Consider the following 19443-nt stretch of genomic DNA (forward strand, 5'->3'; position numbering starts at 1 on the left):
GTTGGACAGACTTATATGCACTGACTGGAATGATGCAGTTGATGCTCATCTGAATTCTTACACATGATATCGAAGAAATATATTCAGCAGAAGTTAATCGGAGTTCTCACTAGATTGTCATTCAAACAGTATAGAAGATCTAATTACTGATATGACACGGATGAAACGTCTAAAACTCTTGACCTAATTAGCTATTGATTATTCTTTTTTTTCTGATGGGGAACTAGTGACAACACATTTTTTCAAGCTCAACTTGTATCAGTTAATGCGCGTTTTAAAAAATCCTTTTACATTCTCATACTTGGTGTCGATCACCTCTGCAGCAGAATGGTTTGTAGAGCCACGCTTGAGAAAAAACAAAAACACTAAACCACCACTGCAAAAATAAAACAATCACGGAGATAAAAGACCACCTCAGTGGCCTAGTGGTAGAGTGTCCGCCCTGAGACTGGAAGGTTGTGGGTTCAAACCCTGGCCAGGTCATACCAAAGACTATAAAATATAAAATGGGACCCATTGCCTCCCTGCTTGGCACTCAGCATTAAGGGTTGCAATTGGGGGGTTAGATCACCAAATGATTACCGAGCGCGGCACCGCTGCTGCTCACTGCTCCCCTCTCCCCCAGGGGATGGATCAAAATCACACGGGGATGGGCTAAATGCAGAGGACAAATTTCACCACACCCAGATGTGTGTGTGACGATCATTGGGACTTTAACTAACTTAACTCAAAAAAAAAAAAAAAAGAGAGAACAAAGCAATGCTTTACTTAAGACACAGTGATCCATAAAAATGTGCACACGTGATTTCTTTGGACTGACAACCACAAGTGTGGTATGTAAAATGTTTTTTAAAAGTATATATATATATATATAATAAAAAATAAAATAAAAAATTCACGATATTCCCAAAGTCTGTCTGGGAGGGAAGGATCAAGCCAACAAATCAAAGAAACATATATTGACGCACAGTCGTGCAACAGGAACCAAGAGAAAGGAAGGAAAAGGTTCCAGCAGGCTGCATTTCATCAGATATGGAGAGAATCACATTCCTTCTCCTGTAACACGGAAAGTCCTTTTAGCACCTGGAAGGGCAGAGGGCCCCTCTCTCCGCAGACAGAAGATCAATAACACCTGACTCCTTTCACAAGCTGGTATTACTTCCTACTGGCACCTTTGGCTCCTCCGATCCTCAAATAAAGTCCGTCACTGTGCATTGCAGTGTCAGCGTCATCTGGTAGTAGTACGCAGAAAGACATAAAGACTTCTTTATAGCTCGAGTTTGCAATGTAACTTTGGATAAAAGTGGGATCAGCTGTGTGAACACTGAATGTTCAGTGAACTGCTTCATGCGTGCACATTTGACTCCACATGTTTTGCCTCTACTGGAACAGAACCCCACACTTCTGAACTGCGAGGCGGACGTGCTCCACCATGCCGCCTCGTTTTTTTTCTTAATTTGAAAACGACTGAACATTCTGCATGCTCAGCTTACTTTTCAACCAGCTCAAAAGTTCATATTAATGAGGGCAATTTCACTCGTGCTATTGTGTCATTTATATTCTCATCCACAGCCCAGGAAAAAAAATGCTTACGAAATGTCGATTAAGTTAATATGACTAAATTCAGTGCATTTATATTCTGCGACATGCCTACTGACAAAGGCTGAAAACGCAGCATAATAAATGGGGACCTTAAGTTCAGCACAGTGCTGCAGGCTCTGTCCTTGCTCATAGTGCATGTGCTGTACTTATCTTTTCACAGCAAGTAAAATCAGTGTGGGAATAATTGACTTTTTACTATCGTCAAGAGCAGAGCAGCATTGTAAAAAATGAATGTCACACAAATATTTCACTCGAATCACTCAAAGGACCTCCTGCCCGATGCTGCAAGCATCACCTTGTTAAAGAAGCAGAGATTAATGAAAGAAGTTGGAAGTCGAACATTGACGCGTGCTCGCACGTTAACGAAGCATGTTGACTTAAGAATCAAGCAAAACCAAATCATGCATTCAGTTAATTAACATTCAAACCCTCACACATGAACGGTTATCGCCTCATTTGTTTTATTTTACACCAAAGTGTTGTGACCACGGGCATCGAGGTGTCTAAGGAGAGCCATTTGAATAAAATCCTCTCCTCAAATGTAAATCTATGCCGATGGTATTAAACACAAATCCCACCTATTTTCAAATCAGAGACCATGCGAGGACAGGAAAGTTACAATAAGTACAGCAAGCACACTCACGTTTAATGTTCCAATGGTGCAGGTTTGAGTAGCATTGCATCAATAATTTCACCCATTTGCAGTATAACATGCTTACTAGGGGATCGTAGCACATACGGACCATATGGGCAGCAGACTATAGTTGGGCCTGAATTGCCGTAGTTGGCCTTCTGCTGGTTGCTGCCCAGTAGTATAATCCATTATGCCTCCATTGTAGGACAGACAAGTGAGCAGCCCCTCCTCTATTGTATTAACCAGATGCTCAGCCCGACTGGGGGAATGATACAGTACAGCGCCTATTTTGCAAAGCCTTCATCAGCAAAGCATGAACCCAATAGGGGAACAACATTGGAGCTGTCATACTTGTGAGGATGATGTGTGTAAAATGGATGCCTGAGGCCTTAATGGGACTTTGCTCCAACCAGATGAACACCACAGGAGGCGCTACACCTCGCAAGTGAAACATTGTGTCGACATTCAGCACAATAGCTTTAAATCACTCCTCGGTCCAATATGAAAAATCATTCAAAATGAACACGGTTCGACCATTGCATCGTCATTAAAGTACAAAAATGAAAGACACCAGTCCTTACCTTAGCCTTGACCAGACGCTTGGCCGTCTTAATTTTGGCCTCGCAGAAAGCCCCTCGGTACTTGGCACTCACGTCAGTCCCTACTGTCAAGTAAGGGGGCTCCTCCAGAGTCTGACGAAAGCAACAAAAACAGAGAAAAAAATGAATTCAACACACACTTATTAATATTCACTTTGGTGACAGGTGTATTCTTGAAGCTCAGGTAGAAGGGCACGCTCACATGCTTTGCTTAGTCAAGGGCAGCAACACAAAACCCAGCCCAGCTTGGTGATTCATCCGTAGAAAATGCATACCATCTGTTGTGGCTATTTGAAAAGAAGCCACTGAGGGAGCAAGTATAAAGGCAATACACGACAGCTTCGAGACTACGACGGGAAAAATTCATCGGAAAGCAACTCACTGGAATTCAGTCATCACTACATGATTATCTCCTACATTGAAAGGTCAATGCAGAGTGGGGAGAAAAAAAAAACTACGAGTGGGTGAAGGGATGATGATGATGCTTGTGTGCACTGTTTGACAGGAGGGCTGAATACTGATTAAAGGGCATTGACTTTTAATTGTTAGAATTCCTTGTTCCCACAGTGGAATAATAAATGCCCTTATAATAATGATAATAATCATAATAATCAGAATAATAAATAATAAAAAATACGTAGTATATATGAATAGATAAATAAAGCTGCATTGGTGCCCCAAGTATTTATATTATTGACAAATTATTGACTGATCTGTTCAACCAGTAATACATAACATTGCAGGTCCAGCTTTATCTACTAAACGCAGCAAGTCTTGATATAGGTATTTTCATTTTATTGCAACCTGGGGAGCTTGTACAAAGCGACCAGTTGCAGGTCTTCTTCACTTCACTAAACAAGGGCTGAAAAAGCCTCGAGAATTACAAAAAAAACGTAGTGAAAGCGAAAATGCCCGCAAAGCTGGCCATCGTGACGGAGCACCATTTGCAGGGTGGTTTCTCATGGGCCACACGCTCGTGACCGGGTGAGCTCAACTGAATTGAAAAAAATAATAATAATCAGTTCATTGTGATTCCATGCGGTATGTTCGTTTGAACGAGCTGTTTGCAAATGACAACACTACATGAGGTGAAGTGCGGCCCTTTAATATTTCAGTTTGCATGTGCACCAGTGCACACTTGAATCTAAGCCCAAAATTGCTGACACGCTGTTAATTACACCGTGTCAGCAATTTTTTGAGGGTGTGCATATTTATGCATCCAGGTTTTTTTAATATATAAAACTGACATAAGTATTAATAAATAAAAATGTACTTGAACTAACCAATAAAAAACAGGAATTGCTTTTGAACGGATGTTCAAAATAATTAATTAAAAAAAACTAACAATGAACTGAAGAACTTTTATAACTCTGAGGCGTTCCTTTTTTCCTTTTTCAATGAAGTTGGTCTGCCTGACAGGCGGCATATCTGCCAGGAACAAAAGGATGCTGAACAAACAAGTAAAGAGGGTCAGCTCTGTCCTGGGGTGGCCCCTAGACTCAAATGACACAGTGGAGGACAAGAGGAGAACTGACTCCTCACGAGTATTATATACAGACTGTAAAGATTGTGAGTGAGGATGCTGTTTATATTTGAAACTTAATTTTTCATTTGGTGCCGCAATCATGGTTGCTTCCTCTTTGTCTGTGATTAGTTGCAGACAGCCGCAGAAAGCCGACTCCGACGTTTGAGTTATTTTCGTGTACACATGGCAGCGGATTGCATATCCAGAGGTGTTAAACCACTTTTTAAAACATTGAATACAGTCAGATTAAGGTAAAGTTTAGATGCATTTAAAAGTTTGGTTTCAATAGATTTAATGTAATTATGTTTTTCCCCCACTGCATATAAACATATCAATCACTATATTGCTGACTTATTGACTATTTTCTGTGAGTTCAGTGCCATTTATTATTAATAAAAAGAAACCTCCTCTGAGCGCATTCATCCATTTCCTATTTGTTCTCATTTGGTTCACAGGTCCCCATTTGAAGCTGGATGAAGCAGCAATACTTATCATATATCATATCAGTCTGTGAGGATTGATAGCCATTAGCTTTATTGCTTATTAACTGTAAGCTCTTCCAGTAAACACATTCATCTCAAACGCAACAAACGGGTAGAAAACTGTCTTGCATAAATGGTCCGTTAGTCTGTGTGGATTCCAATGGATAAAAGCGGAAAAATACATTTATTGAAATTCTGTTCAATGAGTACAAGCTGAATATAGCCACACTTAACTGTACGACTGACAGTTTCTATTAGCGATACTTTGATTTGTGCTTTGCCGGCTAGTTATTCATCTGACCTGAATTCTGAAGCCAGCAGACCCTGAAATTTAGAAAAAAATGAAAATAACAACGGCCAGTCTCAGCCAATATTCCTACTATAACAGACAGCTTTTAACAGCAAGAAAAAAAAAAGGAAACATTGGTTCATAAGTTGATGGAGTGCATCACCTCAGTTAAGGTGGCCACGTGGGCAGCATATTTAGCGGGGTGCCCTCTTTGAGCGTGGCCCAGTGACTTTTACCCTCAACACTCCAATAAACAAATCTGTCTGCCTTCAGCACCATCCACTCTCTCCAACATCAGGTCTACATGACACAGTGGACATTTCTACTGGCTAGTTCATTTCTTTGTCATTTCTTTGAGTCTTTGGCTTGAGGAAAAAAAGAATGACCAAAATCCCTAAGATTCAGACCTATTTCACTATTAATGCACGTGATATGGTCGATACACTCGGATTTTCTAACGTGCATCAACCAATCAGATTAAAGCTCATTAAATTGTTGAAAGCACCAGCCAATCAGGTGATTGCAAGGAGCCAATCAGAGTTCAACTTTGTAGTGTTTTTTTTTTTCCAGCAAGGGAAGAGCACAAATGCACTTATTTTGCTCTATATTTTAATTAAACTATTTCGGGTAAGACGTGGTGATGGTTGGATGAAGCCTCATCAGGCATCCAACCACTTGAACCACAGCTCCAGGTGCACAAGACCTTGCTTAAAACCTTACTAAATGGTCTACTTGTTTCATTGCCTCGGACATCTCATGACGCTCTGCTTTCTCCTGTAGGTCCAGTCTATCTTTTGGTGTACTGGTCTCGGTATTACATTGTCTTTGTCGCGAGAGTTACTATAAACCAGTTGTATTCCGCATTCTAAAGCAATACAAACATCTAAAATAGCCTTTTCACCCTTTGCCAATGCTTTGGAAAACAATCTGCAGGCACACAGGCTTGATTAAACACATACAAATGGGACCTGGCATGAGGTGATCAAAACCAAAACAGGCTGACATGGGAACTAATGTCTACAGGGAACAATGTATAGTGTAAGATTATTTAAATCACATTTGTGAGAAAGTGTGACGACAGAAAGGAGAATCAGACTATCAGTAGTAATAGTAGTACACACAAGAAATCATTTGACGCTTGTCTGACTCGCAAAAACAAGTGTTTGTAATTGCACCTCTTCAGTGTTTAATCCTTCCTGTCATATGAGACAATGATCCCGCAATATACGGCGGCTTCTGAAATCATTCATTCTTTCCCTGAGAAGAAATACAGTATTTCTCCCAACAGCAAAACACGTGTACTTCCTTGTCAACTGGGATTCTCAAAAATGTAATAAGCGCCTAAGTGGAAATTACTTACTGTTTTTCCAAATCGTCTTTAGGTAAAAATGACTTCATCTGCTTTAAGTAGTGGAAAGCAAAATACGAGGTAATTGCATGACTGGGGAGAAGTTCCACCTGTTCCTGTGGACCGTTAGCATGAAGGCCATATTACAAATACCCAAGCGCTCAACTGCGCTAATATATAAATAATCCTCTCTCTCTCTCTCTCTCTCGCTCTCTCGCTCTCTCGTTCTCTCGCTCTCTCGCGCTCCAATTCAAGAATGCTTCCAGTTGTCTTGACTTTAACATGAGTTGCTTTTGTCCACCATTTGTCACAAATTCTCTCATCACAGATCTGCTGACATCAGATCATCTCAGGCGTCAATATTTTGAGTCAATCCACATCACCACGCTTGGATGAGGGTAAATTGGATTGGATTAGATAGATTCCAAATCTTAAAACACATTCTTGTGAAATGCCATGTTGTCACTTATTCTGTTCGTGTTATCATTATAACCTAATCAGTAATATTTACGATGATGGAATGATGACACACTGATCAAATTATGAACAGATGCATAATGAGATAACGCGGCACGCCAGATGGTTGGCAAGAGACTTTACTTTGGACAGCAAGCTTTTCCTTTCAGATAAGCTTCTAACAATATGAAAAGAGGTGCAGGTTTGAAGAGTGCAAATTTTCAAAATGAGAGCTGTACATTTACACTGCATTGGAATTGGCAGGTATTGGCTAAGCGTCATTTCTTTTGTTATGTTATTAATTTACGACCCTACAAGGGTTTGTGTTGTTGTGACTTGGCTTAAGCCATCATGAGTCACTCGTATTAATGGTTTGGGAACGTTTTTAAAACGGATGCCATTGCTTATGCATTTTTTTTTCTTTCTGTTTAATTTGGGTTTAGGACCAGAAATGTCTAGATATCCGGGCATTGACTAGCACTTAATTGGACTAATACAATAATATTTGTGATTTGTGATTGTATCACTTTGACTACATTTGTGATGTGTTTAAAACAGAACAAAAGAAGCATGTTAAGAGGAGAGCAGGAGGAAAGAATTATTCTCATTCAAGCAAGCACATCTAATAATCCTGCTGTGAATCACCTCTTTGTGTTCAGTAAACTTAGTGACCGGTGTTTGAGCAGAAGTAGCATGGGAAATGCCCAAACAGTTTTGACTAGAAAACGAAAATAACAATCAAAATTGGGAAGCAGGTCTTTTGTACTCCTCCGGCAAAGTCGCAAGCGGGGAGCCAAACATAAACATGAATTATTTTAATGAGTAACTGGATGTGACAATGGAGATTTAAAAAAAAAAAAAAACTAAAAATATACTTGCTTTCACTCACATTAATATTTAATGAACTGTGGCTTGTTTTAAATTGACACACTGGCTCAAACATGAGGAGAAACTGCAAATTGCAAATAATTATTTTGCAAGTTCTAACATGAGTGGATAACGCGTAAGAGTCATCGTAAAACCTCATTATGAATCTCTGAGGGTATGCTCTATCTCCTGCACCAATTATTTTTTTTTCCCTTTTTGGATTTTTGCAGAGAATGAATGAGACTTACTAAATGGGGCTGTTGCACAGTCCTTGACAAAGATTTCATTTTACTGTGCTCAATGAGTAAAAACTAGAGTAAACTTTGACCACAGACGCTGCAAATATCCAGCTATTTTTTTATTCTACTGTTTATCAACCTTTATTGAGCTAATGTGGCCAGTTTATATGACACGAAATATATCACAACACACTGTTCAGATAATATAATCATTCTGTCTCAACTGCGACATCAAGGTTTTCAGGTTTGCCCATAACCTAACCGCTTGAATGAGTCTAGTGACAAAATAATCAGATTCTCACTCGTGATCTCTTCTGAAATGCATTCACATCTTACAAAACACGGTAGATTGAATTGATGAAAACCACACACTAAATTTCTAAAAACAGTTTATGTCATACCATTTACTAAACAAGATACTACACTCTATTGGAAAAGTTGGTACAAACTAGAGGCGGGACGATTAATCCGATTAAACGATAACTGATTATCAAATTAATCTGTTGTTTTTTTTAAATCGATGTCGAAAAGAACATACAGGAAAGGGGCTTTGAAATTGTCAATTAAAAAGAAAGGGGAATTATTCTCAAACGTTTGCGTCTGAAATTAGACAAAACCTTGCAGTTACAACCCAGTGTTATCCACAACATTACGTGAGACTTCAGAAATGCTCCAGAGACCTCCCAAGCATCAAAACAATGCAACTCACTCAGCTGCTACGGTATTTGTCTTTTGTCTAAATGGTAGCGAGAAGGTGCGGAAATACCACAGGGAGATGCATTTACATTCCTGTGTTGTTTCAAGGGAGTAGAGCTGCTCACATGAGTCAAATGAGGTTAAATCGTATAGCTACAACATTTGACCGTTGAGTAACACAGACAACACACAGTCAGTCATCTGATGTTTATACGTTTCAAGGAAGGGAGTTTTTTAATCAAGTTCTGAAAAGTAATTAAAGTGCTAGTTGTTGAGTATATTCTCATTTTCTGCTGACTATGAGTTACGCATCATGTTCCGATGATACATACAGGTATTAGCTGCAAAAATGTGCGGTGGAGCAGGGATTATAGTCTTGAATTCATCATGATGATAATAATAACAGTAATAATAATAATAATCAGGAATAGAGATACTCCAGGGAAAATGTGGGATTTTTATTTGTGTGCCAAACTATGCATTTTTCCTCTGAATTGTGGCTTTCATTGCAACATGAACTGATGCTCAGGGTGGCTCTTGTGCATGAAATAATCACTTTCAGAAATGTCAATGCTTGAGGTCTCCAGGGGCAGATCAAAGTTGAAGTACAATCCCCACACATCTTCTAATGAGCCAAATGTGTATTGTCTCCAAACAAAAATCACTAAGTACTGACTTGGCATGCATATCACACGACACACAGTCACGTTTGTGGATCTGTGCGGATAAATTATTTGTCTGTGTGTTGCATTAGAGCTCACCCAAAAAAAAAAAAAGAAATCATGGTCACGCTCACATTTGAAGGTTTAAAAACATTGCAAAATTTGCTTCTTTAATACGTCTTGCAATGTACACTACAATCACCTTGGACTTTGACTGTTTTCCTCAATCTCACAATGCAATGCTCGCTCAATGACATCGGTCCCAAAAGCAGTATCACGCAGAACAAAAACGTGCATTTCTTCAACCAATGATATTTACAATGATACGACACTCTCACACTTTGCCAGTGCACGAGCTCAACAAATGTGAAACCCCAACTCATGGGCACGTAAAGGCTTGTAAAATCCAATTATTTTACCGTGAAGTGAGCAGTGTCACATTTAAAAGTATAAAATCTCCCGTGTCTGTACTTTCAGTATCTATGTGGATGACAGAGCAGATCTTGTTTGAACGTTTTACATTACACTGGTGGCTAATCTGACTTAAACCTGTGACAAAGTTATTTTAAAAATATGAAATGCTTGGGCTACATTAGTGACATGACATTTAACACCTTTCATTAAAGATGACGTTCCAGGAGTGCTGTATTTTTAGCAGCCTTGTTATGCTCATACTGAGAATTAACATTGTTAAAATGTAATTTAGTAACTGACAGTTCAGTTAATTTGAGACTTTGAAAACCAGTACCGGTATATCCCATTTCAAGTCCCGCTGCAGACAAAAGAAAATTGCAACTAGATAATTCTATTCTTTGAGCAAGACACCAAAACAACCATCAAGCGCTGCTCATCACTCTGATATTTGTGTGTGCACGTGTGGTCGTCTCGACACAAATATACAGCAAAATAAACTAAATGGCGCCTATTCCATCTGACTTTAGTTGAGAGGAGGGGGGCACCATCAATTGGTTCCCAGCCGATTAATCAGAGGGCACAGGTCCTAACAACCAAGGGTGACATTGAAGTTTGCAATGTAACAACTCGAGTGCACAACGCAAGAAAAGGCTGACAATACAGCCACAGATATCAAACGGCATTCAAGTGTCAGCAACATGCAGAAAAAGTGAGGAGAGCCTACCTTCATCTCTCTACGAGTCCTTTACGTGACCAGTGTAGCGAATCCGAGGCTGAAAGAGATTAGAAACGATGTTAGGCAGGTCAACTCCGGCTTGTTTTATGATGACATCATTCCTCTTGCTTGGCAAAAACCTGGGCAGCATGAAAACATCCCAACACCTTCGTGCCCCTTTGCGGTTGCACTCGGTTCGGTTTCGAATACAGAAGTGGGGGCGACGGGTGGGGTGTGCGGTCGGTAGAGACCGGACCCCCCCTTTCCTTCCCCAACAATACTGTGTATCCTTGTTGCATTGTAAGCCGTGGCAAGCTGATCACTCTCATACCGAGCTTGCTAAAGCTGTTTATGTAATGCCCTGTGTATGAGCGTGTTATAATCCGTCAGTTTGCCTTGTGTTAGCGAAGGGCAAACGTAACCTATCGCTGTGCACAAAATTCAACGAAAGTGTAGTACGGTACTGTAGTTTGAGTCAGGCAAACATACTCTATTTTGCTCTCCTTTCTCACGCACACGCACACACACACGCGGTGGGGGCAGCGTGCAGTCTGCCTGCACCGCACCGACTCGCAACACTAGAGCAGCGGATGACGCCATTTCTGTGGCTGACAGTCGGATACAAGCACAGCCCTTCATTAGGACGTGTACGCAAGCAGCGCATCCAATCTACCCGCACGACCCAAAAGCCATGACACAACAAGATGAAGAATGGTGCTTTTAAATGCAAACTGCTCCCTGGTAGTTCCTGTTTCCTTTCTCCGCCGACTCGGGGAGAGTGCATTTGCCCGATCGCGAAAATAAAGCCGTAATAACACCCGCTTGTCACCGAGACGAACATTTACAGACGTGTCATGTGAAAGAGACGCTAAAGGCGTCAAGTTGGTCAAAGTGCGAGCGGCCAGGCGTCCAATTAAAAAGTCACTTTCGCGGAATGTGCTCTTTTTAGTCGCGACATGTCTGCACACTATTCGCCGCTGACAAAGGAACCAGCCTGGCAAACGTTTCGCAACAAGGTCAGCCTCGTGGCGACTTGACATAGTAGTAGTAACGCTAATAACATTCATGTCGTATTGTTCGAAGAGGAGCCGAGGTCCGCCGTGTTTATCCGACGGACGCCGAGGACACGCAGTCATCCGCCCCAGACTAGCGGCTCCGAGTGCCCGATTCAAGTGAGTGAGTGACCGGCCAGCACGCAAAACCAATAAGCCTCGAATGTCTCTGAAGAACGTCGAGCCCGTTACGTCCAAATAAAACCAAGGACGTCGAAAGAGGAAAAATCCCAAAGGGGAAACGCATCACTATGCATCTATGAGCACGGCTGCTGGAGCGGAGGAGTTTCGTTTTTCTTCAAATACAAGGTGGCCCATTCTGTCCCGACCGACTACGTAAGAACTGGTGAAGCGCTTAATACACTACAGCTGACAGTTCGCCACGAAGGGGGGGAAAAGCCGTTTAATCACTGCATCGACGCCAAGCTTCGCCCACAGTGTTGTCGTGTAAAATCACTTTGACGCCTGTGCTCGACGACAAGGATTCCTCCGCTCAACAACATAACCGCTGGTGCTCCCCCCCCCCAGCAGCCGTGGAACTATTCAACCCCGGAGGAGCCGTCTCACTTGCCATAAGGTTGTTGTTTACCGCATAACTTTGCGATCGAGCTGGCCCGAGTTGTTTTTCGCTAGTGGATTCATTCATTCCCTTCTAGATTGTGCAAAGACACATTGCATCACCAAGGAACAAGTTAGCAAACAGGCAGTCAAAAAGAAAGGCAGCGAGCGAATGAAAGATATTCGAAATAGAGATGGCTTTTTGTCGAACAACAGCAGTCTTACCTGCGCTGCCAAGTTGAAAATCACGTCCGTTTTTCGACGAAAGTGTGCTAGTAATCCAAAGGAACATTTAAGTGGTGACTCGGGGAGGTTTCGCCGCTCGTCGGCCTCAGGTTGATGTTGAACACGGGTGGATAAAGTCGTTTTCGCAGAGCGTTGCTGTTTGCCTTGTTGAGAAGCTTCTCCAGCCTGCCTCTTTCCTCAGACTCCCACCACCCTCCCCCGACTTCTGAGTATGATTGACGGGCGTGTTGATCACGCCCTGTCATTTCTGCGCAATCCAATTGGATGATAACCCCATCGGAAACGCCTTGCTTCGCAACGATTGGTTTATAATGGGGGGAAAAAAACCATGGCAATCCATACGAAATAAACGTACCTACTGGTTACTTGACACAACAAGAAAAATACAGAAAAACTACAACTCCCAGGTTTATGATCATCTATTGGTGCGTTTGTTTTATGGTATCGTGTGTCCCGATTGGACGATATTTTTTCCTTGGTGTCAAATACAGGCTTGGATGTTGCTATCGGGCAATGTTGTTGTATGCATACAACACACACATTGAGCTCGACACGCATATAAGAACTAGCAGACTTGATCTGCCTAGTTCCGGCATTAGCATTGCGTAATAGCTTGTGAGTGGGCTCGTGTAGTGTATCAATACTACGCTGGTATCCCTTAGTGATCTTGGTAATTCTGTCGTCTATGTGCTATTCGACCAAATTATTACGATTTAAACTAGGTAGAAATGTGGGCTGGTAGCGATCGTTTGTGTTAGCATGCTAACACAAGTCAACTAGCCGTGTGGCTAACGGAAACGACCGGTCAGTCACCATTCTGGTATCGGAGACAACCAAGGTAGGTAGAGATGAAGACAATTCGGCAACAATTTGTGTATTTAGAATTACAATCGTGATAGGACGTTGCTCACCGCGACTCTTGACAAGATAAGCCGTAGGAAATTAATATGATTTGAATTTATTCTAGTCTGTCTTGATGGAACTTCTGACTTCACAGACGTTTTCATCTTTAAAAAAATATTTAATCCAATCTGTCTTTCTCGAAATAATTATTACATATGGAAAAAATACTGCTGGATTTCCACAAATATTTTTATCTTGTGTTATACTAAGGCGGCGGCCTTTGAGTTATTTCTATTTCATTTTTCTATCCTAATAAAGATTTTGAGGCCTAAAATCATCTAAGTCTATTTCATGCACTTGAACTAAAACGTTTTTTTTTTTTTTTGCTGCTGTGACCAATTAGTATCTTCATTGCATTTTCCCACATTCTATTTACCAACATTTCTTTTGAAATACTGCTTGTACAAGAACATCTGCTGTGTAATTAAACTTTAAAGGATCCAATACGTGAGGTCAAACTAGACGTGCGTCATCATTTTAGATTAATGCACGTTCCAAATTTTTAATACCCGATTTTAATGAAAATCTTTCCCATTTTCTTCTCACAACGCGACTTCAAATAGTTTTGAAGTGATGGACTGTGAACCAGAAGTAGCCTCAGAGCGAATTCTCCTGGAGCCATACAAATACTTGTTACAACTGCCAGGTGAGTGACCTGTTCAATTTAACAAACATCACCATCACTGTTTGTTGGAAGTTGGAACTTTATAATTCATACAGTGAGCACTGGAACATGAAGTCCAGTAAGAAAAAGTCTCTATAAAAATATATTATGCCTTCTAACATTGATTTTTCGGGGGACCTGCTGCTATCGCCGACCAGTTAATCTTATTTTTGAAGTACTCCACACTTGCAAATATAATGACTAGGCTACTGTGCAACACGTACTAATCAATGGAATTCAAAATCAGCCCCATATTGTGAGATTGTATTCATTTGTTTGTTTTTTGTCCTGGTTTCTTAGTCAACTTGTGATTTAGCATCACATGAAATAGATTGAAATAATCAAACGCTGTTTTTTATTTCCTCAGGAAAACAAGTGCGGACAAAACTTGCTCAAGCGTTCAACCATTGGCTCAATGTTCCAGAGGACAAACTCCAGGTGAGCAACTGAAACGAAATATTTACAGTAATTCCCCAATCAACAAAATGTTTGAAATAGCCACAAAACAGCATGGTACACATTAAATGAGCTTGCAGCAAAATAAAACCAGTTGATTGGGTCAAGTTTGCTGTTCCTAAATTTTCTGTATGTCAATTTCCCTTCCGGCCAATTGGGGGTGCTACGTGCCTTGCACTTGAGCTGTTGTATTGTTTCCAATGGAAGAACATGCCTTACATTTACACTCGCTAGTGCCTCCCAGATCAAACACAATTAATTATGGTATGCTGGTCAACCTCTGCTTTTGACTCCTCTCCTTTTTATTACCAGTATTGGCTTGTCCTCGTCGCCATGTTGCACCAAGAAGCAGAGACACGAGTACAATTTAGCAATAATTTCCAAATGGAGTCCTCTTTGTATGCATACTTTTCTCAGCAATTTTGGTCAAATTTCAAATCGGAGGTTCCTATTTACATTCCGGTCACATGATAACATTAGGAAACAGAAAGGCCGCATCCCACAAGGCATTTTACACATCACGTGTGCCTAAGTGTTCCACGTCATACTTGTTTTCGGTTTGCACGCCACGTGACCGCCGTAGCTTCATATTGTTAACACATCTGACTTTAGTCTTCTGCCACAAGCCTTCTAATTCCAATTGTGGTGAATTATGGCACAGCACGCCCCCGCCCCTCTTTGCGCGGCGCTCGGTAAACTCCCGCTGAACCCATCGCGCGGACTGAGAGCACTCCTCTCGGCATCATTAGCTCTCTGCTGCCAAGAAGGCGCCGCCATGGAAACAAGTGTGCCTTCAAACGGATGAATGGAGTGACATTGGTGTCCTGTGTCGTTCGGTTGAACATCTACAGTACAGAATGTGAGATGCGTGTCATGTTGAGATTTAGCCGTTCTACTGTTGCCCTTGTTCTGTTCTCCTGGGCAATGAAGAACGGCTAGCATCACAATATTCTGTATTTGCAGCACTCAACATATCAACGCATTCCCAACAGATTTGTTGTTCAATAACAAAAAAGTGGAACGCTTGACTGGATTCAGATTGTACTGCAATTGGGGCAGAAAAGGACCACACAACTCGTTTTATCTATCTTAACCCATTTGACTGGCCAGTTGTACATTCATGGCCTACGCGCGTACAAATTACGGTCACGCCGCCACTATGGGAATAGAACTGCGTAATAACTAAGGACCTTATGTACTGCATTTGCACTTTGAATGACTCAGTCAGTGGCGCGAGGCATCATCCGTTCCAGCCACTGGCTTGTCTGGTGCAACGCTTCTTGTGCAGCCTCCCGAAATGACAAAATGGCAGCCTGCTCACAAGTGACTGGCCTTCAGTATATTGCACTGAATACACTTGTTTGTGGCAAAGAAATGGCTGCAGTGTTAATAGGTCACCGTTTATGGCTTTGGCAAAATGTGACTTCCACCGTCAGCAAAGTGGTCATGCTAATCAATAAAGACTTGCGGATCAGTGAATGCATATATAACACTCTGGCACTGGCAGTCTGACTGAACATATTCCATGGCAGTTCTTGGAGCCGTTATGGATGGAAATTTTGGATTTTACCTTGGCGGTTGTGATTTCTGTTACTTTGAGTCGTGAAGCCAATGTCACTTGTCTAATGGGAGGGAACAGACTGTCACTCAAAGAATAGTGTAAGTCGCAATTCGTGTTCACGCTCAGTTTTAAGTAGGGAAGTGCCTCTCAAACTGTGATGTGCAAAATAAAAATTTAATTTAAATACATAAAACCAAATGTTTACTTTTGATCCCATTAAAAGGTCAGACATTAGGTTGAAACATTACAAAAATATTTTGGGGCACATATGGTAGTTGGGTTTAATTGGCATTAGAATGTTGTATTATATAGCTAAGGGGGTTCACTTGGCCCAAAATGTTTGAGAACCCCAGTTCAAGAGCGTACAGTAACGCTAAGTGGCTCACTAAGGTTTCAGGGTCAGTTAAAGGTTGTGCTAGGCAGCCTTGGCCATCTGTCTGACCCACTGAGCCTCTCTTTGTGCAAACAGCTCTCACTCCCACCAGCCTTCAAATCTAATCTCAAGGCCATCTTTTGACTTACTGCTTTGTTTCTTGTATCCTCCTTCAAGGGGTTTCATTTCAGTCATTCAACATCAGTGTAGACATTTCCAGAGGAAAAAAAGTAGACTCTGATTTGGATTTGATAAGATTACAAATGGAAACATTGTTTTTGTAATGCGAGAAAGTAAATTTAACTGAGGTAGATACAACTTGTGCATATAGATTATCATAAAATTTTGTAAATTTTCCTAAAATTATGACTGATCATGAGGAAAACTATTTTGTATGTGTAGAAGTTCAACCACATCGCCATTTGACTGTCTTGTTTTGGGAGAGAGCATGCAAACATGGCGCTCTCTGCTGTTAGCAAAATGTAGTGCATCAACAATTTTCCTCTACACACCAAATCCCACCGTGTATTAAGAAATCACTTACTTGTACGCAATTCAGGTGATCATCGAAGTGACGGAGATGTTGCACAATGCCAGCTTGCTCATAGACGACATCGAGGACAACTCCAATTTACGGCGAGGCTTTCCCGTGGCCCACAGCATCTACGGCGTTCCTTCGGTCATCAACTCTGCCAACTATGTGTACTTCCTGGGTTTGGAGAAGGTGTTGACGCTGGACAACCCCGAGGCTGTGCGCGTGTTCACCCGGCAGCTGCTGGAGCTGCACCGCGGCCAGGGCCTGGACATCCACTGGAGGGACACGTACACCTGTCCCACGGAACAGGAGTACCGCAACATGGTGCTTCAGAAAACCGGTGGCCTCTTTGGCCTGGCCGTGGGCCTGATGCAGCTGTTCTCCGATTGGAAGCAGGACTTGAAGCCCCTCCTGGACACACTGGGCCTCTTTTTTCAGATCCGGGACGACTACGCCAACCTGCGCTCGTGCGAGTATAGTGAGAACAAGAGTTTTTGCGAGGACCTGACAGAAGGCAAGTTCTCTTTCCCCACCATTCACGCCATCTGGTCACGTCCAGAGAGCACCCAGGTGCAGAACATCCTCAGGCAGCGCACAGACAACATGGACATCAAGCGCTACTGCGTGGACTACCTCGAGAAGGTGGGCTCGTTCGCGTACACTCGTCAGACTCTGCGCGAGCTAGAAGCCGAGTCTTACCATCTGATCAGGGATCTCGGGGGGAATCCTCAGCTGGAAAGCTTGGTAGAACTCCTCAGCCACATGCATCGAGAGACTGAAACGGAGTTGAATGCTGAGCAGCACATCAAGCAAAAGCGCTGACCTCCTCCACCAACTCCTTGTCACTCACGGCGCTGACATGCTGCACGCCTTGCATTTAAGAAAATATTCACGTTATCACAAAACTGTAAGAACACTAGACCAATGCATCAAGATGGAAACAAATCCAGCCTGCATCCTGCCTTTTGTCCTTGCTTTGTTGGAATCATGTTAAAATGCACTCCTTGTATTCTTTTAAACTGTACCACACTTGAATCTTGCTGAAAGCAAAAACAACCAGTGATCTGGAAAGGGGCTCTGTAGGAAATTGTCATGTTTGCTTCTTAAGTGTGAAATACTAGTCCAGACTGGCTTAGGTTTCTTTGTATACTGCACAGACCTTTCATTTCCTACCATGGCCATGTTCGCTATCCTTGTGTGAATGAGGCGACATTTTAAAAGCCCTTTGAGTACCTTGAAGTTAGAAAGGTGCTATAATGAATGGAGCTTCACTTGCTTTATTTAACACAGAGTGTTTTGCTCAAGTCCATCTTTAAAGCATGTGGCTGTTCGGAGTGCTTAAAAAACACGTGGCACTTGTTCATCAAACCGCCACGGCTCAAAGCGAACTTCAAATTATCTGCTTTGTATGCAACATAATGCTATTCCATTTTGATTTTTCTTTTTTTGTGCATAGTCAATTTTACTCCGTGTTTATCCATTGCACTTAAGTGCACGTTCAGCATCGCAAATTTTTATCATGTTCACACAATTATCAGAATTATTGTACACTTATGTGTAGCAATTAAAGATTCTTCAAACGTGTTAAGTTTTGCAATTTTGCGGGTTTTGTTGTCCTCTGGGTCATTTCAGTTTTCCAATGAGTAGAGGTATAGCGCCATTTGTCGAACAAGCACTTCAAGACTGCACATATTTTGTGCACAATTTAAGAAGAAATATTCCTGAAATGCTGTTTAAATCAATGTGCCTTATAGCCTCCAGCTCACCCGCGACCCTTCTGAGCATGTGTTACAGAAAATAGATGGGTCGGCATTTTTCTGTTCTTCATTCACGCCGGTTCACAAGCTACCAAGACTGCAAGAATGTAAAGATGAACTTGTCAGCACTACACAATCATAAACATGCTCCTGCGGTGGTTTTCTTTTTCTTCCATTTTTGCCCAAAAGAAGTTGCCAAATCCGAAAACCTTGAGTGCATGGTTGCTATGACCACGACTGCTGTTTTGTCTGAACTCATCCAACCCATGCGTGTTTGTTTCATTTCTTATTAAAGCTGACACACTCTTCAGTGGTGAGCACTCTGTGTTTGCCCACATTAATTGTCAAAAGACTGTCCCCCCCCCTTTTTTTTTAATTTATAAAATATGAAGATAAAGAACTTCCTTGCCCTGAGCAAGTATGACAAAATGTTAATACCTGTGATGCAGCAGCAGAAGAGCTGACTTGAGTCTGTCACAATCACTCATCAAAACCCTGCACAAATCACATTTATTCTTTCATGGATGCAGAGATTGATTTTCTCCACTGCCTAGAGTGACAGATAAAGCATGCTGGCGTTTGTGAGCGGACCAGTAAACCCATCAAGCCCGCCCACCCCTTGCAAGATTTGGTTTATTTATCATCAGCTTCTGCTTGAAGGACACGGATGGGGATTTCATAAATATTCTAATGGCAAGAACAGGAAAGAGACATCTAACATTCGTCAACTACTGGAACACCCCTTGAAATGACGACTGGGCGAGCCCGCACATATTAAATTTGTGGCTGCTGAACCATGACTGGTATGTG

General features: G+C 41.8%; 2 protein-coding genes across 2 annotated transcripts in view; one reads left to right on the forward strand and one right to left on the reverse strand.

The window, feature by feature from the left end:
- The window catches only part of arid4b (AT-rich interaction domain 4B), a 30568-nt gene extending 17977 nt beyond the window's left edge, over positions 1-12591 (reverse strand). The window contains exons 1-3 of the mRNA XM_061284472.1: positions 12364-12591; positions 10538-10586; positions 2818-2928 (exon numbers count right to left, since the gene is read on the reverse strand). Of these exons, the coding sequence (XP_061140456.1) occupies positions 2818-2928; positions 10538-10543 (117 nt within the window). The 5' untranslated portion in view covers positions 10544-10586; positions 12364-12591. The remainder of the gene's footprint in view (positions 1-2817; positions 2929-10537; positions 10587-12363) is intronic.
- Positions 12592-12905: 314 nt separating this feature from the next.
- ggps1 (geranylgeranyl diphosphate synthase 1) lies at positions 12906-18943 on the forward strand. Its single transcript, XM_061284474.1, has 4 exons — positions 12906-13222; positions 13851-13933; positions 14319-14389; positions 16901-18943. The coding sequence occupies exons 2-4, from the start codon at positions 13861-13863 to the stop codon at positions 17696-17698; spliced, it is 942 nt and encodes a 313-aa protein (XP_061140458.1). The 5' UTR covers positions 12906-13222; positions 13851-13860; the 3' UTR covers positions 17699-18943.
- Positions 18944-19443: the final 500 nt, after the last annotated feature.

The sequence above is a fragment of the Syngnathus typhle genome, linkage group LG8 (assembly GCF_033458585.1).
Source record: "Syngnathus typhle isolate RoL2023-S1 ecotype Sweden linkage group LG8, RoL_Styp_1.0, whole genome shotgun sequence".
In the NCBI taxonomy this organism is placed as follows: Eukaryota; Metazoa; Chordata; class Actinopteri; order Syngnathiformes; family Syngnathidae; genus Syngnathus; species Syngnathus typhle.